Here is a 26190-nt window from a genome sequence, read left to right as displayed (position 1 = left end):
TGAAACGACATGCACTAACCTTTTCCGATTGCCTTTACGCAGGAAAAAGGCAGGAAAACTAACGAGAGGTCTGGACCTCTCGTTAGGACAGCTCTGTGCCAGGAAAAAGTGTTAATTGAAAAAATAAACAAACTTTGAGCCAATCCCAGCGCATTAGCAGAGCTAAAAGCGCTGTGATTGGTCCAAAGGACCTCAGAAAACACATAAAAAAATAAAAATAAAAAAAGGATCGGGAGGGGGCAAGGGCGCTCATCAGGAGCGTCCTGTACGGACGGCCTTGCCCCCCCCCCGCTGCTCCCCACTTTCCGCCGCTCCCCCCACCCCGAAAAAGCAAACTTCTAGAAGCCCCTGCCCCCCTCCCTTCCTCAGTACTCTCTGTCACCTGTGCTCCGCCTCCCGACATCCTCCGTCCGTGCCCCGCCCCCTTTTGGGGTCGTCGCCGCCATTCCCCTCCTCCATCGGGCCCCCCTTCCTCTTACCGGGCCCGTGCAGCGCCTCTCTCCTCTGTCCGAAGGCGCTGCACGGGCAAGAAGAACGCTGAATCAGCTGATGCCCGCCTAGCTTCGATAGAGCGTCTTTCTCCTCCTGGGCCCGCCCCTGTCTGACGTCAGTAACCTACGTAGGTTACTGACGTCAGACAGGGGCGGGCCCAGGAGGAGAAAGACGCGCCATCGCGAAGGCAGGCATCAGCTGATTCAGCGTTCTTCTTGCCCGTGCAGCGCCTTCGGACAGAGGAGAGAGGCGCTGCACGGGCCCGGTAAGAGGAAGGGGGGCCCGATGGAGGAGGGGAATGGCGGCGACGACCCCAAAAGGGGGCGGGGCACGGACGGAGGATGTCGGGAGGCGGAGCACAGGTGACTGAGGAAGGGAGGGGGGCAGGGTCTTCTAGAAGTTTGCTTTTTCGGGGTGGGGGGAGCGGCGGAAAGTGGGGAGGGGGCAGGGGCTGCTAGAATTTTGCTTTTTCGGGGTGGGGGGAGCGGCGGAAAGTGGGGAGCAGCGGGGGGGGGGGGGGCAAGGCCGTCTGTACAGGACGCTCCTGATGAGCGCCCTTGCCCCCTCCCGACCCTTTTTTTTATTTTTGTTTTTATTTGGGAGCCATGTGCTTGCGATTTGACTGTGTTGTGACTGTTTGTGGCATGCGCAGAGCAGCTAACATAACGCTTGGCTGCTCTGCGCATGATTTGGGGGCCGATTAACGATGTGTATTGTGATTCTTTGATACATTGTACGTTTCACTACCGATCTCAGCATGTGTGACTTTTTTTTTTGGTGCATTTTTCGTTATTTTAAAATCGTTAGGGACTTTAACGATTTAGATTTTTTTACGTTTGGTTGCTGCATCTGCCTCTATGTTACTAGCTCTAGACATCCCTTGAAACAAAGTAATTTAAAAAATATAAGGGAGCCAAACCATAAAAAACCTTACATATTAGGCAAAAGAATTTAAATAGTACCCCTGCATGACGTGAAATACTAAATTTTGCCGCAGAACAATGAACTGTATGCTCAGCCTCCGGGTTTTCTCCACACTTCTGGCTTGACAGCTAATGCCTTCATTACCAAGGGATTTAAATACGCTGTATGCGGATGACAACACAAGTGTTCGTGCACAGTTTGCTTGTGTGCAAACTCCTTCATTCATAGAGTGAGCACAGTAGTACAAAAATTGTGTGCTAAATTGTTCACAAAGCCTCCCGTACTTTATTACATCAGCCTCTCAATCAACCCTGACACTCTTGCCTGTCTCATCACGTAGACTGTATTTACAAAATAAAGGTGCATTTATTGTGGGGCTATTATAGGACTTTCACATAACATGTATTGCGTTCTCTCCAAAGCCTTTGATTGTCTGGTTTACCTGCATAGAAGCCTCCTTCCTCCTCACACTCTTCATTCTGATAGCACTGCTCTTGCACGGTGTTCTTCCTGTAAATCCGTCCTCCAATGTTAATCAGCATAGGGCGCAAGATCTCCATGCTGTCCTTTTCTAGAATTGCAGCAATTAGCAAACCAAAAGGAAGAAAAAAAAGACAAGACAAAGATCAGCCTTCCTACAATACCCTCAGCATACACAGTGCAGCAACAAGGTAATTTACAGGTTTACACTGCATCTGCCCCAAGGAACAGCTGATCACAGAGATAATTCATACAATCCTCACACCCTTCATTTGCACATCAGAAGCAGTTACTCAGCCCCTAAAAACAGCCTAAACCATCTGCACACAGTCATTTTGGAGACAACAAAAAACACCTCATAAAACCTGCTTCCAAAGAGGCTTACAGTTATTAACGAATCATATACTTTTAAAACAAAACCTTGGGGCCCTTTTACTAAGCTGTAGCAAAAAGTGTCCTCATCGCAGCCTTGCATGGTTTTTCCCACACACTAAGGCCATTTTACTGCAGCAGTAAAATGGCAGATTTTCCAATTTTGTATTCATGGCCATATGCTAACATTGCCATCAGCATACAGCCATTTAAAAAAATTACCGTATGAGCACTTACTGACACCTATTTTGTTGGCGGTAAGGGCTCACACAGTAATCCTGCACTAACCTGCTAATGCGTGGTAATGTAGCCATGTTAACTAGGAAACACCAGAGAAGCAAAGGATGGCACACGACCTTCAGACAGGGAGTATGGTTAAAACACCTTTATTATGGCATCAACATAGGAGACCCGACACAGGTCCGTGTTTCAGCGTATGTCCCACCTGCTTCAGGGGTAACATACAAACACTCTATGGAGTTGTGGTGTATTGTACTTGGTGTAACACACAATATAACTAGCAGGGGGATGTGTCCACTCCAAAGACAACAGGAACTGCAGTGCTACAAAAAGAAATTCTGCCAGAGTCAGCTGTCCTGTGGTTTAGCAACACTGTGAAACTAGGATCAGCTGCTAAATGTTTAGCTGTTTGGGTTTTTTAATCAGTGTTCTCTCCAACATCGAACCAGCCACACATCGTTAATGAGATTGCATAGACCCCTGAAGCAAGCATTGCTTTTGCCGAAACACGGCTGTGTCGGGTCGCTCTGTTTGCGCTTCAGACACTGGCTGTAATAAAGTCTCTTTGGTTCTGCAAGTGGGCTCCATCGCCTCACTGTTTTTGCTCTCGCTGACCTCGGTTGTGAGGATTTTATCCTCTTTCACTTCAACTTCAATTTGGCTGTTACCACAAGCTGTGTTAAACAGACAGTAGCACTTAACACAGCTTAATAAAAGGGCCCCTTAGCTTTCAACACTCCACACTGAGTCCAAGGCAATGATCACACCCTCCATTTGCACATCAGAGCCCCTAAAAAAACATCTCTACAGTAACATTTTGGAGCCACAGAGATTATTGTAACTAACATACTATAGAAAGGAATGACAAGGATGGGTTTATGATGCCTATAAATATGAGCGGAGGAAAGGTTAGGGTAACTTTGAAAGTTACCCTAGGGAATTTATGCACTTGCATTTAAACGTGCACGCACAAATTTTCTGGGTTACTTTACAAGCACAGAGCTAAATTTTGAAAAATGTATGCATTAATGCAATGTTACCCTCTCTAGGAATGCCTCTGCGCAGTCTGGCTAAACTTATTCATGTACAGACTGTACACACTGAGGCTCATTTTCAAAGCACTTAGCCTCCCAAAGTTCCATAGAAACCTATGGAACTTAGCCTCCCAAAGTGCTTTGAAAATATGCCTCACTGCCTCCTACCCCATGATGCCTTAATTTTCTCAGGAGTCTCTCAAGAGGTACTGTGTCAAAAGCTTTCTAAAAATCTAGATATACTACATCAACCGGCTCACCTTTATCCTGTTTTATTCACGCCTTCAAAGAAATGAAGCAAATTGGTGAGGCAAGACCTCTGTGCTCACTCTGTCCCATTAAATCATTTGTCTACGAGTTCTGTAATTTTATTCTTTATTAATTTCGATTATTTTGCCCAGCACTGAAGTCAGTCAGGCTTACCGGTCTGTAAGTCAATATTGGGGTAACTGAAACCACCCATTATTATAATGTTGCCCATCTCCTACTACAGTGCTCCTTCCCACTTCCACATTTATATAAAACGTTTCTTCCCCAGTACAGAAACCACAAGAAACACTCTCCAACCCACACATAAAGCCACACAAACTAATATAGACACATATACTGTTAGATACACAACCTTTAAAGACGTGGCAACAAGTACAGAAGGGGATCAAGTACACCTTTCCGCTCTTTCTAACAAGGCTATGGAAAGTTTGGGAGACTTCGTAATAAACACCTGGTTACTCTCTTTTCTTTATCCCATTCTTTTCCCTCCGTTCATCTCCGCTCTCTGTAGCCCACCCGCCAGCTGCTCTAGTTCTCCCAGGCACTCCTGCCGTGCTTTCTTAGGTAGTTTGAGCCGTGTGGCGCCCCGTACTCGAAACCCTTCGGTACTGAGATCTCGCGAAAACAGTGCAGCGCACCAAACAAAGTCAGAGCCCTTCTCTCGCGAGAATAGCGTGACCGGTTTGAGGGTTGAAAACTGACAGTGCACAGTGGTGGTGAGTTCTTCTTCTTGTTGGGAAGTGGAGGGGGATGGTGTGCTTTGTGATGGTGGACTGTATTCTTGTTATTGGTAGTGTGCGCTTTTGTTCTATATGAGTTTGTATTGGGCCTTTTTTCAGTTCTGAAGTGACATGAAGTGTTAATCAAATAAGTTACCTCTCCGTGGAGAAAATGAAGGAACTTGCACAATATTAGGGATGCTCAGTACCCACTTGTACCTACAGAACTGGCTCTTATGAACCTAGCCCCGTGAGTGCTTGAGTACCTCCAATAGCTAACAAACTCCTTCATTGTGTCTAAGGAGGGGTCATTTATGTTGGGGTTTTAGCACCCAATTATTTTGAAAAGCTGGCTCCTATGCATGAGAGACAATTAAGCTGTTTTACGTGTGTATAGGGAAAACAAAAATAATGGTAAACATCCTTTGGAAATTTGTGAATAAAATGAAAAGAAAAATAAAAGAACCTAAGTGGAAGGATTGTGTGCTGCTGTACTGGAGATCTGGCTTTAATTCTTAAGAATATAATGGGAACATGTAAACAATATGTAAAGAAAATGTGGGTCAGCAGAATAAATAATTACAACCCTGTAAACTTAAATCTAAAGAAAATAATAAACAAAGTTTATACATCATTTAACAAAAATTAAAGAGAGAAAAACATGGGGGCCCAAAAATGTTATTAGTCACCTAGAATACTAAAGCTATGGTAAGTATTGTGAGTTTTAAAAAAGTTATTTTTCCACAGGGGGGGATGAAGAGTGGTGTTTCTACACAAATCGTTCATCTGCATTCCCGCTCGCTAGCTGATTAGCACATGAGCCCTTACTGCCTACAAAATAAGGTGGCGGTAAGGGCTCATTCACTAATCTTTTTTAATGGCCGCACACTAATGGCAAAATTAGCATGTGGCCCTTATTTTGGGAAATGGAGAATCAGCCATTTTTCAACTGCACTAAAAATGGCCTTAGTACGTGGGAAAGACCTGTGTACGTACATAAGTACATAATGCCACACTGGAAAAAGACCAGGGGTCCATCGAGCCCAGCATCCTGTCCACGACAGCGGCCAATCCAGGCCAAGGGCACCTGGCAAGCTTCCCAAATGTACGAACATTCTATACATGTTATTCCTGGAATTGTGGATTTTTTCCAAGTCCATTTAGTAGTTGTTTATGGACTTCTCCTTTAGGAAACCGTCTAACCCCTTTTTAAACTCTGCTAAGCTAAAAGTGCATTAAGGCCACTTTTTAGCACAGCTTAGTAAAAGGACCCCAAAAAAGGTAACTGAAAATGCTCATCACTGCCCTTGGAAAAATGAGAGAAGTAAAAACAAAAACCTGGGTGCTCAAAAATATAATAGTCCCCTAAAACCTCATCACTGCTCCCAGAAAAACCTTCTATCATGTTTTTCCAGGGGCAATGATGAATTTGTTTCAGTCAACCATAAAAGCAAAAAAAAAAAAACATAGATAAAAACATTGAAATAAATTGACAATAATAGTAAAATAATGTAAAATTAGACTTTTACCTTAATAAAAACCTTCATTACTTAAGTTGCTTCAAAAGAGCTGTCAGCTAAACTAAACCTAAAAGCTATAAATTTGTAGTAAATTAAAATGTGACAAAAATACAATAATAAAAATCAATAGTATAGTAAAGAGGACACCACTAACACCTGCTGTGGCAGTATCAAGAGGGCTTTGATGGGGACTCATCGGCATCAAGAGGACTTTGATCACTCTTGATACTGAGCATCTTTAGGACCTATCAGGACAATCATCATCTGATCCCTTCCCAAAGCAGAAGAAGGATTCATCCTTGTTGACACTGTGGGATAAAGATACTAGACATCAGGCAGAGGTCAGGGCGCACCGGCATCGATCCCCCTTGAAGCATGGTGCAGAGAGTATCGCGTGTCCTCAAAGCCCCCCTGACATGAGGACTGCTCATCCTCCTTGGCACGGGGGGGGGGGGGGGGGGGAGGGTATGATAGTCTCCAAGTATCCAGTACACCCCAAGTATCTCTCAGGGATGAGGCCAACCTGACTATATTGCCCCATTCTTCTTGTCAATGGCAGCCTTTGAGGAGCAGCTCATGAAGAAGTTTAAGGATCATATATAGTGGTTCTTTGCCCAGCACAAAGCTACGGCTTTGAGTGCATCAAAAGCCAAGGCTCAAGGCTGTGCAGCTGAATAATTGAAATCCATTCACTGCCTGCAGGAGATGCACCAGCACCAAGGCCATGAAGAGCATCAGAGTCTGTGCATACCACACCGGTATTAATCTCCAGCCCATCAGGGGAGGATGCTTCCCTGATTGCATGGAAGATCCTTGGTGCCTCAGCATCACAAGCCCAGGCCTGACCAGCATGTCAAGTCATTCATGGCAGGTATACTCAAACTTCTCAGTGTAAGCGTTCCAGGGAATTTTATGAAAATCAAGAGATCGCAGAGGAGGGGCCCCTGGATCTACCATCTGCCCCTATCCTACAACTTGAGAGGCACAAATCACCAGAGGAGCTTTCATTCCAAGATTTTGTTAGGGATGTGGTCAAGTCTGTCCCATTTCTTTTGGAGACAGGATAAGCCTAGGGCAGAAACTTTGGACATTCTTCAGTTTGATGACCCCACCCCCCATCCCCAAAAGCCATCACAGATCTCGTTTATAGAATCCTCGGGTGAGTACAGATGAAGATATGGGAGACCCCCCTCTCCGTCCTGCAGGTCAATAAGATACTAACAATGGTGCATCCAGCCTGGCTTGGGAAGTGCATGCAGATGGGCTCCACATACAAGATCTGTGGACTGTTCAGGAAAAACTTATCAGATATGGAACATTCTTAAGAGTTTTCAGAGATTTGATTATTCAATCAAGTAGTTCTGATTCAGATATACAATCAGGTTGTAATGTACTATATTAACAAGCATGGAGGGACGAGGTAATGTTTTCTTTGCCAGGAATCTGTCAGGTTGTCTCTTGGAGGATGTTGCTCAAAGCCACATACCTGGCAAAGAAATACAACTGTCTTGCAGACAGACCAAGCTAGATTTTGCAACCTCACAAGTGGTTTCTGGATGAGGGCATAGCCCAGAAAATCTTTTGAGTGAGGGTACTTCCTCAATAGATCTTTCTGCCACTCATTAAAACAGCAGAGTCTCTCAGCTTTGCTCCAGGCTAGGATCACACACCAGACCAGCTTTGGATGCCTTTCTTCCTACATTACAATATAAGAATAGCCATATTGGGTCAGACCAATGGTCCATCTAGCCCAGTATCCTGCTTCCAATTATGGCCAATTCAGGTCACAAGTACCTGATAGAATCCCAGATAGTGGCAAGATTCATACTGCTGATCCCAGGGACATGCAGTGGCTTTCCCCGTGTCTATCTCAATAGCAGACTGTGGACATTTCCTCCAGGAGCTTGTCCATCCTTTATTAAACGTAGATACACAAACCATCGATACCACATCCTCTGACAACAAGTTCCAAAACTTAACTATTCGTTGAGTGAAATAATATTTCCTCCTCTTCATTTTAAAAGTAGTACCATGTAACTTCCTTGAGTGTGTCCTAGTCTTTGTACTTTTTGAAAGAGTAAAAAATAGATTTATGTTTACCCATTATACACCATTCGGTATTTTGTAGACCTCTATCATATCCCCTCTCAACCATCTCTTTTCCAAGCTGAAGAGTCCTAGCCTCTTAAGCCTCGTCTCAGCTGCAAAAAAGAAAGGGTCCAGTAGTACACAGAATACAACAACAGAACAAAGCACAAAAGGGCCTTCAGAACTGGAACAATGATACAGTCTCTATTGCGAATAACACAGTGGTACAGTCTTTATTGCGAATGACCCAACACGGGGCCGTGTTTCGGTGCTCCACAGCACCTGCCTCAGGGGTCTGGAACACATACAAAATCTGCTTTTGACAAACATGATAAAAATCATATAGGGAAATACATATACATTCAAAATCCAAAATCACATGTATATATGCGTGGATTACAAATACAGTGAAAACATATATAAAAAATATATTATGTAAAATGTAAATGTGCAAATTAAAAAGATCTACATAAAATAAATGTAAAGTGAGGGACCATATATGTGTGATGATAGTAAGCGAGATACATATGTCCATATTAGAATAAACATGATTTGACCAAAATATATTCAAAAAAGTGATAAATATAACTGAAGGGATCATGCATATGTGATGATGATTAGTGAGATACATATGTCCATACATAGGTGATACTGGTGAGTCAGATAAGTGTGTCAAACTGTGGAAATGAAGTGATATAAATAACTAGTAAAAGAGGCCCATTTCCAAAAGAAATGAAAAGGGCGCTCGCAAGGTTCCATGCCCCTGTCCCTCCCTCCCTCCATCCCTCTCTCTCTCTCTCTCCTCTGAGTTCCATGCCCCCCTACCTCCCTCCCTCCCTCTCTCTCCTCCGAGTTCCAGGACCCCCTCCCTTCCCGCCAACTCGAAGGGGAGGAGGGCTTGTAACTCGGAGGGGAGGAGAGGGAGGGAGGTAGGGGGGCATGGAACTCGGAAGGGAGGGGGCTGGAACTCGGAGGAGAGGGGGAGGAGGAGAGGGGGACCTGCAACTCGGAGGGAGGGGGGCGATTCTCTACTCACCTCCGCTGGCTGGTGCTGGGTACCCTTCCCTCTCACTGATCCGCCCTCTGACGTCTTCGCCGGAGTGGACCAATGGGAAGTGTGTTACGAACCCAGGCAACCAGATGGAGGTGCAAATTATTATATAGGATAGGATATGCGTGGCTTACTGCTTTCGCTTTTATATAAATATTGGTATATGAAATGTGCATTTCCATATCATCAAGCTGATCAATCCATAGACTGGTGGGTTGTGTCCATCTACCAGCAGGTGGAGATAGAGAGCAAACTTTTGCCTCCCTATATGTGGTCATGTGCTGCCGGAAACTCCTCAGTATGTTCTCTATCTCAGCAGGTGGTGGTCACACACAGCAGCAGCTCTGGCTAGGCCTCCAAGCCTAATCCTTAGGTTTTGTTGAGGCCTGGGGTTGAGGGCTCTTTTGAGCAAGTGCAAACCTGGTGGTGCCAGGTCCCTCCTTTTCTCCCCCCTCCCGCTGGCTCCGTTTAAAAAAAAAAAAAAAAATTTTTAAACGTCTTTAAAGGCGTTTAATTCGACGTTTCTTTAAACGTTCATTGCAGCTACTCACTGGGACACCAGTTCGTTACAGCTCGGAGCGGCAAGCAGGTAATTTTACCTTTTTATAGCGGGCAGGGGGTTCCCCGATTCTTCTCCTCGTGGCATATGGCGTCGGAGGGCGAGGGCGCAAAGGGTCGCTCCCCGGATCGCTGGAGCGCTTCTAGAGGGGATGCGGGGGTTTTACAACCTGATTCGCCCTTGATGGGTGACAGTTTAGTGACCGATGAATGTCCCGGTCGTTCCTCCGGCGTGGCGGTTTTTTCCCGCCATAAACGCCCATCCCCCGCTCCTCGCCTCCGCCATCTTGGCCGGCCACGCGGCTCGGACGGCTTCTTCGTGGGCCGCCCTTGAGGTTGGAGACATTAATGCCATGAACGCCCTTAATTTGGGCGACGGCACAAGCGGCTAAAGTTAAGCGCCGTTCTTCCCGCGCGGCTCCTTCGCGGAGTTTCGCGCCGGACGCCATTTTGGGATGCGCAGCATGTCTCTCCCCCGCTATTGCGAGCGCCGGTTGAGAGTGCGTCTAGGGCTGTTGCCCAGGCTGCGGAAGTGCACAGTCTGGGGGGTTTCTCCCCCGAGTTTGTTTTGCTGCTGCATCAGGCTTTCCTCATGCAAAACGCTGCCCCTGCTCCCTCTTCTGATAAAGAGGTTGAGGTTCCCAGAGGTAAACGCCCTCGGGTTGATTTCCAGGCCTTGGAGGACTTTGTCTCCTCCGATGTAGATGAGGGCAGCGTGTCTGAGGTCTCCCAACGGTCCTTGCGGATTCCTTGGAGGAGATAGATCCCCGCTCGGATGGAGCGGATGACCCCTCTGCAGCGCGGCTTTTTAGCCCAGAGGATTTGCCCAACCTGTTTTTACAGGCCATGGACACTTTGAAGATTTCCTCTCCGGAGGACGTCTCTCCCTCAGCCCCTGTTGGCTCTGCCATTATGCTGGGGACGAAGCGCCCGCCTAGATCCTTCCACGGGCATGATGCCATGCACACCTTAATTGCGGCTCAATGGGATGTCCCGGAAACGAGCCTTAAAGTGGCTAGGGCTATGTCCCGCCTCTATCCTTTGGCTGTGAGTGAACGTGAGGCCTATCTGTGGCCTACCGTGGATTCTTTAATCACTGCGGTGACTAAGAAAACGGCGTTGCCGGTGGAAGGTGGCACGTCCCTAAAGGACGCCCAAGACAGAAGATTGGAGGCGGCCTTAAGGTCGTCCTTTGAGGCAGCTGCTTTAAGTTTGCAGGCCTCAGTTTGCGGCTCCTATGTGGCCAGGGCGTGCCTGACTATGGTGCAGCGGGCTTCCCCCTCGGATCTTTCCTTGAGGGCTGATTGGCCGGCCCTGGAATCGGGCTTAGCCTATTTGGCAGACTTGCTGTATGATGTCTTGAGAGCCTCAGCTAAAGGCATGGCTCAGACAGTCTCTGCGCGGCGGTGGCTTTGGCTGAAACATTGGTCTGCTGACCACGCCTCTAAATCCCGCCTGGCTAGATTGCCTTTTAAAGGCAAGCTGCTCTTTGGGGTCGAGCTGGACAAAATCGTGACCGATCTCGGCACGTCTAAGGGCAAGAAATTACCAGAGGTCAGGGCTCGGGCTAGTACTCGTCCCGGTACCTCCAGAGGACGGTTGCTGGAAGCCCGTCGGTACCGCCCGGGCAAGTCGGGTTCCTCTGCCCCCTCTTCCTTCAAGAGGAATTTCTCCCCCAAGCAGCATTCCTTTCGCAGAGACCGCCGTCCCGGAGGTGCTCCCTCCGGTCCTCCCCCAGGGTCTCGTACCCAATGACGGGGCCTTGGTCCACGCCCCAGTGCAGATTGGAGGACGGCTGTCCTCGTTTCTGGGCGAGTGGACCACTATAACTTCAGACGCGTGGGTGCTGGAAGTCATCAGAGACGGCTACAAGCTAGAGTTCTGCCAACCCTTAAGAGATGGGTTTGTACTCTCTCCCTGCAAGTCTCCGGTCAAGCTGTGGCAGTGCAGCAGACCTTGGACAACCTGATCCGCCTGGGTGCGGTCGTTCCGGTGCCAAAAAATCAGATTGGCAAGGGACGTTACTCCATTTACTTTGTGGTTCCAAAGAAAGGAGGTTCTGTCCGGCCTATCCTCGACCTCAAAGGGGTCAATCGGGCCTGGAAAGTGAGGCACTTTCGCATGGAGACTCTCCGCTCTGTTATAGCGGCAGTGAAGGCAGGAGAGTTCTTGGCTTCCTTGGACATCAAGGAAGCGTACCTGCATATTCCCATCTGGCCTCCTCTCCAACGCTTTCTGCGTTTTACAGTCCTGAGACGACACTTCCAGTTCAGAGCCCTCCCTTTCGGGTTGGCTACTGCTCCGCGGACCTTTTCCAAAGTAATGGGGGTCATAGCGGCCTTCCTGCTAAAGGAAGGAGTACAAGTCCATCCTTATCTGGACGACTGGTTGATCCGAGCCCCCTCTTATGCAGAGTGCGGCAAAGCTATGGACCGGGTAGTTGCTCTTGTGAGCTCCCTGGGATGGATCATCAACTGGAAGAAGAGCCAGCTGCGCCCGACTCAGTCCCTGGAGTATCTGGGAGTTCGATTCGACACCCAAGTGGGCAGAGTGTTCCTGCCAGACAATCGGATTGTCAAGCTTCAGGCTCAGGTGGACTAGTTCCTAGTAGCCTCTCCTATTCGGGCTTGGGACTACGTGCAGCTGTTGGGCTCTATGACGGCCACGATGGAAGTAGTGCCCTGGGCCAGGGCTCATATGAGACCACTACAGCTATCTCTGCTGCTGCGCTGGACTCCGATGTCGGAGGATTATGCTGTGCGCCTTCCCGTGGACCCAGCAGTGCGCAAGGCGCTGAGCTGGTGGACGCAGACAGACAAGTTGTCTGCAGGATTGCCTCTGGTGACCCCGGAGTGGATTGTCGTCACGACAGACGCCTCTTTGATGGGCTGGGGAGCCCACTGCTTGGGAAGGACAGCGCAGGGGCTCTAGTCTCCTGCAGAGGCAAGTGGTCTATCAACCTCCTGGAACTCAGAGCCATTCGGTTGGTGTTATTGGAGTTCATCCCGGTACTGGTGTTGTAGCCTGTACGGGTCCTGTCGGACAATGCCACGGCTGTGGCCTATATCAACCGCCAGGGAGGTACCAAGAGCGCCCCTCTAGCCAAGGAGGCTATGAGTCTTTGCCAGTGGGCGGAAGCGAACCTGGAGCAGCTTTCAGCGGCCCACATTGCCGGAGTCATGAATGTCAAGGCGGACTTTCTCAGTCGCCATACCTTGGAGCCCGGAGAGTGGCAACTATCTGCTCAGGCGTTCTTGGACATCACGAAGCGCTGGGGCCAGCCGAGCCTAGATCTGATGGCGTCATCGGCCAATTGCCAAGTGCCGCGCTTTTTCAGCAGAGGACGGGACCCTCGATCCCTGGGAGTAGATGCTCTTCTCCAACAGTGGCCGACACAAGAGCTCCTCTATGTGTTCCCGCCCTGGCCCATGTTGGGCAGGGTGCTAGACCGGGTGGCAAAGCATCCCGGCAGGGTAATCCTGGTGGGTCCGGATTGGCCCAGACGTCCCTGGTATGCGGACTTGATCAGGCTCTCAGTCGACGATCCTCTGCGGCTGTCAGTGGAGCAGGGCCGGTTACATCAGGGTCCCGTGGTGATGGAGGATCCCTCTCCCTTTGGTCTTACGGCCTGGCTATTGAACGGCAGCGTCTGAGGAAGAAGGGCTTCTCAGACAGGGTCATCGCCACTATGCTGAGAGCGAGGAAACGCTCTACTTCTACTGCTTACGCCAGGGTTTGGCGTATCTTTGCAGCATGGTGTGAAGCAGGCTCACTTTCTCCCTTCACTGCTCCAATTTCTTCAGTGTTGGCGTTCCTGCAAGAAGGTCTGGAGAAAGGCCTGCCGCTCAGTTCCCTTAAAGTCCAGGTAGCGGCTCTGGCTTGCTTCAGGGGCCGCCTGAAGGGTGCTTCCCTGGCTTCGCAGCCAGATGTGGTGCGCTTTCTCAAGGGAGTTAATCACCTGCGCCCTCCTCTGCACTCAGTGGTGCCTGCGTGGAATCTCAACCTGGTGCTAAGAGCATTGCAGAAGCCGCCTTTTGAACCCTTGTCGAGGGCATTTCTGAAAGACCTGACGTTGAAAGCAGTCTTTTTGGTGGCTATCACTTCAGCCAGAAGAGTTTCCGAGCTCCAGGCGCTCTCATGTCGAGAGCCTTTTCTGCAGTTCACTGAGGCAGGAGTGACTATTCGCACAGTGCCTTCCTTCCTGCCCAAGATTGTTTCTCGCTTCCATGTGAATCAGCAGCTCTGTCTCCCTTCCTTTCGTAGGGAGGACTACCCAGAGGAGTACTCTGCTCTTAAATATCTGGATGTGAGACGAGTCATCTTCAGATACTTGGAAGTGACCAATGATTTCCGGAAATCGGATCATCTGTTTGTCCTGTTTGCAGGTCCTCGTAAGGGTCTGCAGGCTGCTAAGCCTACAGTGGCAAGATGGGTCAAGGAAGCCATTGCAGCGGCTTATGTGGCCGCGGGGAAGGTGCCGCCTATCCAGCTGAAGGCTCACTCCACGAGAGCTCAGGCGGCCTCGATGGCAGAGGCCGGATCCGTCTCCTTGGAAGAGATATGCAAGGCGGCAACTTGGGCTTCGGCTCATACATTCTCCAAGCATTACCGTTTGACTGTGGCTGCACGGGCGGAGGCCCGGTTTGGAGCTTCAGTGTTGAGGTCAGGGATTTCAATGTCCCGCCCTGGGTGAGTACTGCTTCGGTACATCCCACCAGTCTATGGATTGATCAGCTTGATGATATGGAAGGTAAAATTATGTATAATCATACCTGATAATTTTCTTTCCATTAATCATAGCTGATCAATCCATAGCCCCTCCCAGATATCTGTTCTGTTTTTATTCTGGTTGCATTTCAGGTTCAAGTTTAGTCTTCAGTTATTTCAGAAAGACTTCGTGTTCAAGTTCTTTCACTTGGATTCTTCAAGAGTTGAGACGAGTTTGTGTTACAGTGAGCTGCTGCATTCCTCTCCCCTCCGTTTTACGGGGCTGGATTGAGACATAAATTCTGCCGGCACTCCCTCCCGCTTCGTGCGGCTGTAGGGCAGCTTTGTACCCCTCCCGCTTCGGCGGTGTTAGGGTCAGTCAGCTCCTCCCGCGGTTGCGGTTGCAGGATAAGCCAGATCCCCCCGCATCGGCGGGTGTGGTGTCCCTCCCCCGCTCTGCGGGGATGAGCTGGACGGATTCCCCTCCCCCACTTGTGTGGGGATGAGCTGGGTTAATTCCCCTCCCCCGTTTCGGCGGTGGTGAGCTGGGCAGAGTGTCCCTTCGTGGGTGTAATTCTCTAAGTGCTGAGTCCTGCGGATGGAGCTTTGATATCGACATACTGAGGAGTTTCCGGCAGCACATGACCACATATAGGGAGGCAAAAGTTTGCTCTCTATCTCCACCTGCTGGTAGATGGACACAACCCACCAGTCTATGGATTGATCAGCTATGATTAATGGAAAGAAAATTATCAGGTATGATTATACATAATTTTACCATTACATGTGAAGTGAAGCAACATATGTCTCTTTAGTGAAAATGAATGTGAATGGCATGGTGCGCTGATTTTCACTTCTCTTTCCATCTGATGAAAGAACTGTGGGAGTTTGGGAACTCTATGGTTCACATTTACAGAAAGCTAAACGGCACAGGTAAAAAAACAGAACTATTATGAATGCAGTGCCAGCAGCACGTCTCAGAACAAAGTGGGGGGAAATGTATATGAGTAATGAGTCAAAGGACCACATTTAGAGTCAGTGGGGGCTGCCACTGGCTACAAGCCTTGCAATGAAGAACACTACCTTAGAACATAAGGCTGAGAATCAGGGAAACCAGAGTTTACCTTCTGCTGATTGCCCTTGTGATCTTGGGCAAAGCAGTCTACCTGGGATGCAAACTTAAGAACTTATTTACTAGCCTGCATTAACGAGAGTTCTGCATTTAATAAATAGAACCCTCTGAGGTAAAGGGGTTGGCGTTAAATAATGTACATTAATTCACAGTGAATGCTGGTTAGTAAATGACGTTGTTGGATTATAAACCTTCTGCTGATAGGGAAATACCTCCTGTACCTGAATGTATCTTGCCTTGAGCTACCAAGGAATAGGCATGAGCTAAATCCAAATAAGCACCACCGCAGCACACGTAAAGTATGAGAATAGAGATTGACAAGTGATTTTGTGGGACATTTGTGAAATGGGAGATGTAGCTGCAATTAAAGTTTACACTTTCAGTGCTTAAGAACATAAGAATAACCATACTGGGTCAGACCAATGGTCCATCTAGCCCAGTATCCTGTTTCCAACAGTATCCAAGCCAGGTCACAAGTACCTGGCAGAAACCCAAATAGTAGCAACATTCCAATAAACATGCAATCAAATATCCATGGAGATTGTAAATGAACCACTAAAATATGGATATTTTAAGAACTAAAGTAATACATGAACTTTTAATGGAGTGCGATAAGTGTTCACAGAGCTGGACATCATTTACATGATTAGAAAAGAAGTTAAGCCTAGTGCTTTTTACTTCTGTGTGTAAGGGTTGATAGTTAAGGAATTCATTGATCAAACTCAATAGAGAGTGTGAAGCAATGGCAGTTGCTAAAATGGAGGGGCATTAAAGAGATTAGTGCTAAAGGAAATCGCCTCCATCTGCTGCTTGAAAGGTGAAGGGTTTGACCCAAGTAATTTATGATCCTTTTGAGTGTGTTCTGCTGAAGGAGGAGAGAATGTGTGGAAAGACTTCAAGGTGACAAGACTGTTTAATTTAACCCAGACAATCCCAGGTGTTAATGGATAACAATTTAGCCTACAGCCCTTGTGATCTCCAGACAGGCTGCCTCCTTTGTTGCAGACACAGGCTATTGTAGGACAGTAGGACCAGCCCTGGCATGCATCACTGGCCCAGCAATGCTGTTTGCACAGCCTCTGCCTCCCCGCCCCCATCCCCCTGTTAGATTTACACACGTGCAGTTGACTCATCAACATTCGTAGTGAATTTCACTCAATAAATCCCAATTCCAGACTTCCCCTTTAGGCTACAGCATACATTGTAGTACGAAATAAGTTATTTTTTATATTGAAAGTGAACTGTTTTTTGTTTTTTTTTAATTGAGTTATCAGAGAACTGTCATATGACAATACACTCTTTTAACAGTAACAACCGTGTCAATGTGCAAAATCAGGGCAGCGTTTGAAACCCAGGAGCCCTAAACAAACGTGATGAATTTGATTTATGTTTAAAATATGGTAAATCTACCCTTTTGAGCCCTTTGCTAGATCTGTTTACTCCTGGTTTTAAAAAAAAAAGGTGTTACAGTACATACTGGTGACAGGCAATATACAAGGGACCCAAATCTGGAGTGCCTCTGAAAAAAAGGGATAGGTCAGATAATTCTGCAGGCTTTGAAGTATTGAAACTATGGCAAAGCTGAGCACATTGGTACCTAATAAATAAGTGTGTAAACATAGAATTCTTGATGAAACATAAGTTCCATATCATCAAGCTGATCAATCCATAGACTGGTGGGTTGTGTCCATCTACCAGCAGGTGGAGATAGAGAGCAAACTTTTGCCTCCCTATATGTGGTCATGTGCTGCCGGAAACTCCTCAGTATGTTCTCTATCTCAGCAGGTGGTGGTCACACACAGCAGCAGCTCTGGCTAGGCCTCCAAGCCTAATTTTTAGGTTTTGTTGAGTGCCTGGGGTTGAGGGCTCTTTTGAGCAAGTGCAAACCTGGTGGTGCCAGGTCCCTCCTTTTCTCCCCCCTCCCGCTGGCTCCGTTTAAAAAAAAAAAAAAAAAAAAATTTTTAAACGTCCTTAAAGGCGTTTATTTCGACGTTTATTTAAACGTTCATTGCAGCTACTCACTGGGACACCAGTTCGTTACAGCTCGGAGCGGACAGCAGGTAATTTTTACCTTTTTATAGCGGGCAGGGGGTTCCCCGATTCTTCTCCTCGTGGCATATGGCGTCGGAGGGCGAGGGCGCAAAGGGTCGCTCCCCGGATCGCTTGAGCGCTTCTAGAGGGGATGCGGGGGTCTTACAGCCTGATTCGCCCTTGTTGGGTGACAGTTTCGTGACCGATGAATGTCCCGGTCCTTCCTCCGGCGTGGCGGTTTTTCCCGCCATAAACGCCCATCCCCCGCTCCTCGCCTCCGCCATCTTGGCCGGCCACGCGGCTCGGACGGCTTCTTCGTGGGCCGCCCTTGAGGTTGGAGACATTAATGCCATGAACGCCCTTAATTTGGGCGACGGCACAAAAGCGGCTAAAGTTAAGAGCCGTTCTTCCCGCGCGGCTCCTTCGCGGAGTGTCGCGCCGGACGCCATTTTGGATGCGCAGCATGTCTCTCCCCCGCTCTTGCGAGCGCCGGTTGAGGGTGCGTCTAGGGCTGTTGCCCAGGCTGCGGAAGTGCACAGTCTGGGGGGTTTCTCCCCCGTGTTTGTTTTGCTGCTGCATCAGGCCTTCCTCATGCACAACACTGCCCCTGCTCCCTCGTCTGGTAAAGAGGTTGAGGTTCCCAGAGGTAAACGCCCTCGGGTTGATTCCCAGGCCTTGGAGGAATTTGTCTCCTCCGATGTAGATGAGGGCAGCGTGTCTGAGGTCTCCCAACGGTCCTTTGCGGATTCCTTGGAGGAGACGGATCCCCGCTCGGATGGAGCGGATGACCCCTCTGTAGCGGCTCTTTAGCTCAGAGGTTTTGCCCAACCTGTTAGTGCAGGCCATGGGCATTTTGAAGATTTCCTCTCCGGAGGACGTCTCTCCCTCAGCCCCTGTTGGCTCTGCCATTATGCTGGGGACGAAGCGCCCGCCTAGAACCTTCCACATGCATGATGCCATGCACTCCTTAATTTCGGCTCAATGGGATGTCCCGGAAACGAGCCTTAAAGTGGCTAGGGCTATGTCCCGCCGCTATCCTTTGCCTGAAGGTGAACGTGAGGCCTTTCTGTGGCCTACCGTGGATTCTTTAATCACTGCGGTGATTAAGAAAACGGCGTTACCAGTGGAAGGTGGCACGGCCCTAAAGGACGCCCAAGACAGAGGATTGGAGGCGGCCTTAAGGTCGTCCTTTGAGGCGGCTGCTTTAAGTTTGCAGGCCTCAGTTTGCGGCTCCTATGTGGCCAGGGCGTGCCTGACTATGGTGCAGTGGGCTTCCCCCTCGGATCATTCCTTGAGAGCTGTTTGGCCGGCCCTGGAATCGGGCTTAGCCTATTTGGCAGACTTGCTGTATGATGTCTTGAGAGCCTCAGCTAAAGGCATGGCTCAGACAATCTCTGCGCGGCGGTGGCTTTGGCTGAAACATTGGTCTGCTGACCATGCCTCTAAATCCCGCCTGGCTAGATTGCCTTTTAAAGGCAAGCTGCTCTTTGGGGTCGAGCTGGACAAAATCGTGACCGATCTCGGCACGTCTAAGGGCAAGAAGTTACCAGAGGTCAGGGCTCGGGCTAGTACTCGCCCTGGTACCTCCAGAGGATGGGCTCAGGAAGCCCGTCGGTACCACCCGGGCAGGTCGGGCTCCTCTGCCCTCTCTTCCTTCAAGAGGAACTTCTCCCCCAAGCAGCATTCCTTTCGCAGAGACCGCCGTCCCGGAGGTGCTCCCTCCGGTCCTCCCCCAGGGTCTCGTACCCAATGACGGGGCCTTGATCCACGCCTCAGTGCAGATTGGAGGACGGCTGTCCTTGTTTATGGGCGAGTGGACCACAATAACTTCAGACGCTTGAGTGCTGGAAGTCATCAGAGACGGCTACAAGCTAGAGTTCTGCCGACCCTTAAAAGACGGGTTTGTACTCTCTCCCTGCAAGTCTCCGGTCAAAGCTGTGGCAGTGCAGCAGACCTTGGACAATCTGTTCCGCCTGGGGGCGGTCGTTCCGGTGCCAGAGAATCAGCCTGGCAAGGGACGTTACTCCTTTTTCTTTGTGATTCCAAAGAAAGGAGGTTCTGTACGGCCTATCCTCGACCTCAAGGGGTCCATTGGGCCTTGAAAGTTCGGCACTTTCGCATGGAGACCCTCCGCTCTGTTATAGCGGCAGTGAAGGCAGGAGAGTTCCTGGCATCCTTGGACTTCAAGGACGCGTACTTGCATATTCCCATCTGGCCTCCTCATCAACGCTTTTTGCGTTTTGCAGTACTGGTCGACACTTCCAGTTCAGAGCCCTCCCGTTCGGGTTGGCTACTGCTCCGCGGACCTTCTCCAAAGTAATGGTGGTCATCGCGGCCTTCCTGTGGAAGGAAGGAGTTCAAGTCCATTCTTATCTGGACGACTGGTTGATCCAAGCCCCTCTTATGCAGAGTGCGGCAAAGCTGTGAACCGGGTGGTTGCTCTTTCGAGCTCCCTGAGGTGGATCATCAACTGGGAGAAAAGCCAGCTGCGCCCGACTCAGTCCCTGGAGCATCTGGGAGTTCGATTCGACACCCAAGTGGGCAGAGTGTTCCTGCCAGACAATTGGATTGTCAAGCTTCAGGCTCCGGTGGACTAGTTCCTAGTAGCCTCTCCTATTTGGACTTGGGACTATGTGCAGCTGTTGGGCTCTATGTCGGCCACGATGGATGTAGTGCCCTGGGCCAGGGCTCATATGAGACCACTTCGACAATCTCTGCTGCTGCGCTGGACTCCGATGTCGGAGGATTATGCTGTGCGCCTTCCCTTGGACCCAGCAGTGCGCAAGGCGCTGAGCTGGTGGACGCAGACAGACAAGTTGTCTGCAGGAATGCCTCTGGTGACCCCGGAGTGGATTGTCGTCACGACGGACGCCTCTTTGTCGGGCTGGGGAGCCCTCTTCTTGGGAAGGACAGCGCAGGGGCTCTGGTCTCCTGCAGAGGCAAAGTGGTCTATCAACCTCCTGGAACTCAGAGCCATTCGGTTGGCGTTTTTGGAGTTCATCCCGGTACTGGCGTTGAAGCCAGTACGGGTCCTGTTGGACAATGCCACGGCTGTGGTCTATGTCAACCGCCAGGGAGGTACCAAGAGCGCCCCTCTAGCCAAGGCAGCCGTGATTCTATGCCAGTGGGCGGTAGCGAGCCTGGAGCAGCTGTCAGCAGCCCACATTGCCGGAGTCATGAATGTCAAGGCGGACTTTCTCAGTCGCCATACCTTGGATCCCGGAGAGTGGCAGTTATCGGCTCAGGCGTTCTTGGATTTCACGAAGCGCTGGGGCCAGCCGAGCCTAGATCTATTGGCGTCATCGGCCAGTTGCCAAGTGCCGCGTTTTTTCAGCAGAGGACGGGACCCTCTATCTCTGGGAGTCGATGCTCTCCTCTAACAGTGGCCAACACAAGAGCTTCTCTATGTGTTCCCGCCCTGGCCCATGTTGGGCAGGGTGCTAGACCGATTGGCAAAGCATCCGGGCTGGATAATCCTGGTGGGGCTGCCAGTGGAGCAGGGTCTGTTACATCAGGGTCCCGTGGTGATGGAGGATCCCTCCCCCTTTCGGCTTACGGCCTGGCTATTGAGCGGCAGCGTCTGAGGAAGAAGGACTTCTCAGACAAGGTCATCGCCACTATGCTGAGAGCGAGGAAGCGCTCTACTTTTACTGCTTACGCCAGGGTTTGGCGTACCTTTGCAGCGTGGCGAAGCAGGCTCATTTTCTTCATTCACTGCTCCAATTTCTTCAGTGTTGGCATTCCTGCAAGAAGGTCTGGAGAAAGGCCTGTCGCTCAGTTCCCTTTAAGTCCAGGTAGCGGCCCTGGCTTGCTTCAGGGACCGCCTGAAGGGTGCTTCCCTGGCTTCGTAGCCAGATGTGGTGCGTTTTCTCAAGGGAGTTAAGCTCCTGCGCCCTCCTCTGCACTCAATGGTGCCTGCGTGGAATTTTAACCTGGTGCTCAGAGCATTACAGAAGCCGCCTTTTGAACCCTTGTTGAGGGCATCTCTGAAAGACCTGACGTTGAAAGCAGTCTTTTTGGTGGCTATCCTTCAGCCAGAAGAGTTTCCGAGCTCCAGGCACTCTCATGTCGAGAGTCTTTTCTGCAGTTCACTGAGGCAGGAGTGACTATTCGCACAGTGCCTTCCTTCCTGCCCAAGATTGTTTCTCGCTTCCATGTGAATCAGCAGCTCTGTCTCCCTTCCTTTCGTAGGGAGGACTACCCAGAGGAGTACTCTGCTCTTAAATATCTGGATGTGAGACGAGTCATCATCAGATACTTGGAAGTGACCAATGATTTCCGGAAATCGGATCATCTGTTTGTCCTGTTGGCAGGTCCTCGTAAGGGTCTGCAGGCTGCTAAGCCTCCAGTGGCAAGATGGGTCAAGGAAGTCATTGCCGCGGCTTATGTGGCCGCGGGGAAGGTGCCGCCTATCCAGCTGAAGGCTCACTCCACTAGAGCTCAGGCGACCTCGATGGCAGAGGCCGGGTCTGTCTCCTTGGAAGAGATATGCAAGGCGGCAACTTGGGCATCGGCCCATACATTCTCCAAGCATTACCGCTTGACTGTGGCGGCACGGGCGGAGGCCCGGTGTGGAGCTTCAGTGTTGAGTTCAGGGATTTCTATGTCCCGCCCTGGGTGAGTACTGCTTCGGTACATCCCACCAGTCTATGGATTGATCAGCTTGATGATATGGAAGGTAAAATTGTGTATAATCATACCTGATAATTTTCTTTCCATTAATCATAGCTGATCAATCCATAGCCCCGCCCAGATATCTGTATGGTTTCTATTCTGGTTGCATTTCAGGTTCAAGTTTAGTCTTCAGTTACTTCAGGAAGACTTCGGGTTCAAGTTTTTTCACTTGGATTCTTCAAGAGTTGAGACGAGTTTGTGTTACAGTGAGCTGCTGCATTCCTCTCCCCTCCGTTTTACGGGGCTGGATTGAGACATAAATTCTGCCGGCACTCCCTCCCGCTTCGTGCGGTTGTAGGGCAGTTTTGTACCCCTCCCGCTTCGGCGGTGCTAGGGTCAGTCAGCTCCTCCCGCGGTTGCGGTTGCAGGATAAGCCAGATCCCCCCGCATCGGCGGGTGTGGTGTCCCTCCCCCGCTCCACGGGGATGAGCTGGACGGATTCCCCTCCCCCACTTGTGTGGGGATGAGCTGGGTTAATTCCCCTCCCCCACTTGTGTGGGGATGAGCTGGGTTAATTCCCCTCCCCCGTTTCGGCGGTGGTGAGCTGGGCAGAGTGTCCCTTTGTGGGTGTAATTCTCTAAGTGCTGAGTCCTGCAGATGGAGCTTTGATATCGACATACTGAGGAGTTTCCGGCAGCACATGACCACATATAGGGAGGCAAAAGTTTGCTCTCTATCTCCACCTGCTGGTAGATAGACACAACCCACCAGTCTATGGATTGATCAGCTATGATTAATGGAAAGAAAATTATCAGGTATGATTATACATAATTTTACCTTGTGCTACCTTTTTTTATGGGACTAATTTTAACGTATTTGTGACTAGCCTAAATATGCAGAATGAACGAAATCATGCCATTGCTTTTTGCCATTTTTTTTATTGACATTGGAAATTAGCCTAAGTTATGCTCATTTTGGTACCACCCTCATGTTTAAAATGATGTATGTCAGGATCCTTGGGGGCCCCTTTACAGTGCTGCAGTAAGCACTAACATGCTTACCACAGGCTAAAAACCACTACCACAGGGCCTGCTCAGGCGTCCCACAGTAGTTTTGGCGTGTCTTCTCACGTGGTTAGCATATGAGCTCTTACCGCCTAGAAAATAGGTATTAGTAAGGGCTCCTGCGTTAATGACCACGCACTAATGAGGAAATGAGCGTGTGGCTATTAATAGGAAACTGCAGCCATTTTACAGCTGCACTAAAAGTGGCCTCTGAGTGTGGGAAAGCCCCACTCTACTGACAGTGCTGGCCACTTTTTAGCCCAGCTTAGTAAAAGGGCCTCTTAGTTTGCAGGAATGTTGATGTAACAATTACGTCAGGATTTTCCTCTTATAAAATCTCAGCAACTCGCCTGCTGGAAGCCATTGCCTCCCATCCCATGCGGACCAATGCCTCCTCCCCCCCACTTCTCACTTATGCTGCTCTACAGATGTGGCATGAGACTCTCTTTCACTTGAGTCTTGCAATACCAGTACTAATGATTAGTATTGCCTGAATCAAACTAAGCAGTCATGTGGTGGCTGACCTGGCAGCCACAGCCAGGAGAAAGAGACTAGGGAGGGAGGGGGGGCTAAGTTTTATACAGAGGGCTGCATGAATATCAGTACTACCCTGAGCGGGCCACTACATTACATAGAGGGGCATAATCGCAAAACGTCCTGGTGGAGGGGAAGATGGACGTCCATCTTTCGTTTCGATAATATGTTCGGGGACGCCCAAATCTTGACATTTAGGTCATCCTTAGAGATGGTCGTCCCTAGACTTGGTCGTTTCTGATTTTCGGCGATAACGGAAACTAAAGACGCCCATCTCAGAAATGACCAAATGCAAGCCCTTTGATCGTGGGAGGAGCCAGCATTCATAGTGCACTGGCCCTCCTGACATGCCAGGACACCAACCGGGCACCCTAGGGGGTACTGCAGTGGACTTCATAAATTGCTCTCAGGAACATAGCCCCCCCCAAACCCACTACCCACCACTGTACACCACTACCATAGCCCTTACGGGTGAAGGGGGGCACCTAGATGTGGGTACAGTGGGATTCTGGTGGGTTTTGGAGGGCTCACATTTACCACCACAAGTGTAACAGGTGGGGGGGGGGGGCCTGGGTCCGCCTGCCTGAAGTGCACTGCACCCACTAAAACTGCTCCAGGGACCTGCATACTGCTGTGATGGACCTGGGTTTCCCTAACACCACCTTTATAACTTCCCCAAAATGGTTTTAAAAAACATTTTTAAAGATACTATTACAATCTTGGCTCTTTCATTAAAAAAAAATTTTTTTGAGAGTATATAATAAGTAATTTAGAAGTACTTGCAAGTATATGCCAAAGTCCTACTGGATCTATGAGTTGCTGCAGAAGAAGCAAGGGCCTTCACATGAGTCTGGTTCATTGGGGTTAGAGAGGGCAAATTCATGCTCAGCCATTTAAAAGGCTATTAATACTTGTAAATTCAGAGAATGTAAAGTTGTCACTACATTTTGACTGTCCACTATATATTGCAGGTGGATGAATATGTAATAAAATGCTGGAATAAGGGAAGTGAGTATTCTATATTGGATATTATACAACAAGATGTGTTTTATTGTTTTGCATTCTGAACAAAAATTACCAGGTACTATTGCACAAACCTAACTAGCTATCTTTGCTGTTTACTCAGAAAGCAAGTAACCAGCAGCAGCTACTTTTTAATTGCATTTGTCCCACTTGCAGCTAAGTCGTAATCTCTTTATCGTAGTTTTGTTTCAATAAGTAAATACTGTCCAGGTCTCAGAATGACCAGAGTTAAGAATTCTTCACAGGCCCTTCTTGGATTCTGAAACGGACTTTAAAGCCACAGCCAATATCAAAATGCCTAGGGTTTTTTGGCTCTTTATCTTCTTCTAGACTGTTGTCTTTTTTTAATCCCTAATTATTACTTGGGTATAAGAAGATAAGAAATACAAAGTGTATACCTTTTTTATTATGATTCTGTCCTATATTCAGAGGGAGTTATGCATTGACCACCCAGCAGCCAGTGCATAACTTCCTTATCCAAAGGTTTTTTTTAACCTGTATGGGTAGTATCAAGCTGTTTAATTCATTAAATAACCTGCAACTGTCTGTGTAATTGTGGGATGAGTTACAGAAGGAGCAAAGGTGGTGCCATGATTTATCCATTTAACGGCAAAATCCAGCAGCCTTACAGTGAATGGAGAGTTACCTGTCAATCTGTGTATTCAGTGCCACTACCTATACAGGTAATTTAGGTGCTCATTTTCAAAGCCGACATAACTTTCCATTATCGCTAAAAAACAAAGCTGGCCATCTCAAACCCTGGCCAAATCCAATGCATTTGGCTGGCCGGAACTGTATTATCGAAACAAAAGATGGCCGGCCATCTTTTTCGAAAATACGGGTCTGGCCAGCTGTTTGCGGCGCCGCCAAAATACATTGCCGGCCATGTATTTCGCCGGCGCTGTTCGATTATTCCCCTCCACGCTATGTTCAGCTGTTTTGCTTTATTGTATTGGTTTCTACTCACTTTTTGGCAAATAGAAGAATATTTAGGGAAAATAAAACACTGCTTTAGGGGTTGGGGGCAGGAAACCCTTGTCCTTTCACACCCTGGCACTGTCTGTATGGTACTATGGCAGTTAAAGGGATTTTCAGCAGCACTATCCAAATTGTCCTACTGAAATTCTACAAATAGGGGACTTATATGTTTAGGGGCTGCTGCTAGTTGTGTAAGTCCCTTTGAAAACTGACCTGTCATTCTCCAAATTCCAAACAGGTTGTTGTCTAGCACAAGGAAAACTTACCTTTCTTGTCATCAAGCAGATGAAGCCATTATGTATAGGTTGTGTCCATCAACCAGCAGGGGGAGATAGAGAGCAGTCAACTTTTCACTGTGC

General features: G+C 48.9%; 2 protein-coding genes across 6 annotated transcripts in view; one reads left to right on the top strand and one right to left on the bottom strand.

Annotated features, from left to right (window-relative positions):
* Positions 1-4368, bottom strand: part of ASCC1 (activating signal cointegrator 1 complex subunit 1) — a 121057-nt gene extending 116689 nt beyond the window's left edge. Inside the window, exons 1-2 of one of the 3 annotated variants that reach the window (XM_030203490.1) lie at positions 4264-4368; positions 1859-1987 (exon numbers count right to left, since the gene is read on the bottom strand). In XM_030203490.1, the coding sequence (XP_030059350.1) occupies positions 1859-1976 (118 nt within the window). In that variant the 5' untranslated portion in view covers positions 1977-1987; positions 4264-4368. The other 2 variants (XM_030203492.1, XM_030203491.1) reach the window with 2 other exon arrangements.
* Positions 4369-4452: 84 nt separating this feature from the next.
* Positions 4453-26190, top strand: part of ANAPC16 (anaphase promoting complex subunit 16) — a 69114-nt gene continuing 47376 nt past the window's right edge. The window contains exon 1 of one of the 3 annotated variants that reach the window (XM_030203496.1): positions 4453-4517. The gene's annotated coding sequence lies outside the window, so the exon portion shown is untranslated. Of the gene's footprint in view, positions 4529-24801; positions 24839-26190 lie in introns of those variants that run through there. The other 2 variants (XM_030203494.1, XM_030203493.1) reach the window with 2 other exon arrangements.

Source organism: Microcaecilia unicolor, chromosome 5, assembly GCF_901765095.1.
Source record: "Microcaecilia unicolor chromosome 5, aMicUni1.1, whole genome shotgun sequence".
NCBI lineage: Eukaryota > Metazoa > Chordata > Amphibia > Gymnophiona > Siphonopidae > Microcaecilia > Microcaecilia unicolor.
This window is presented reverse-complemented; position numbering and strand designations above follow the sequence as displayed.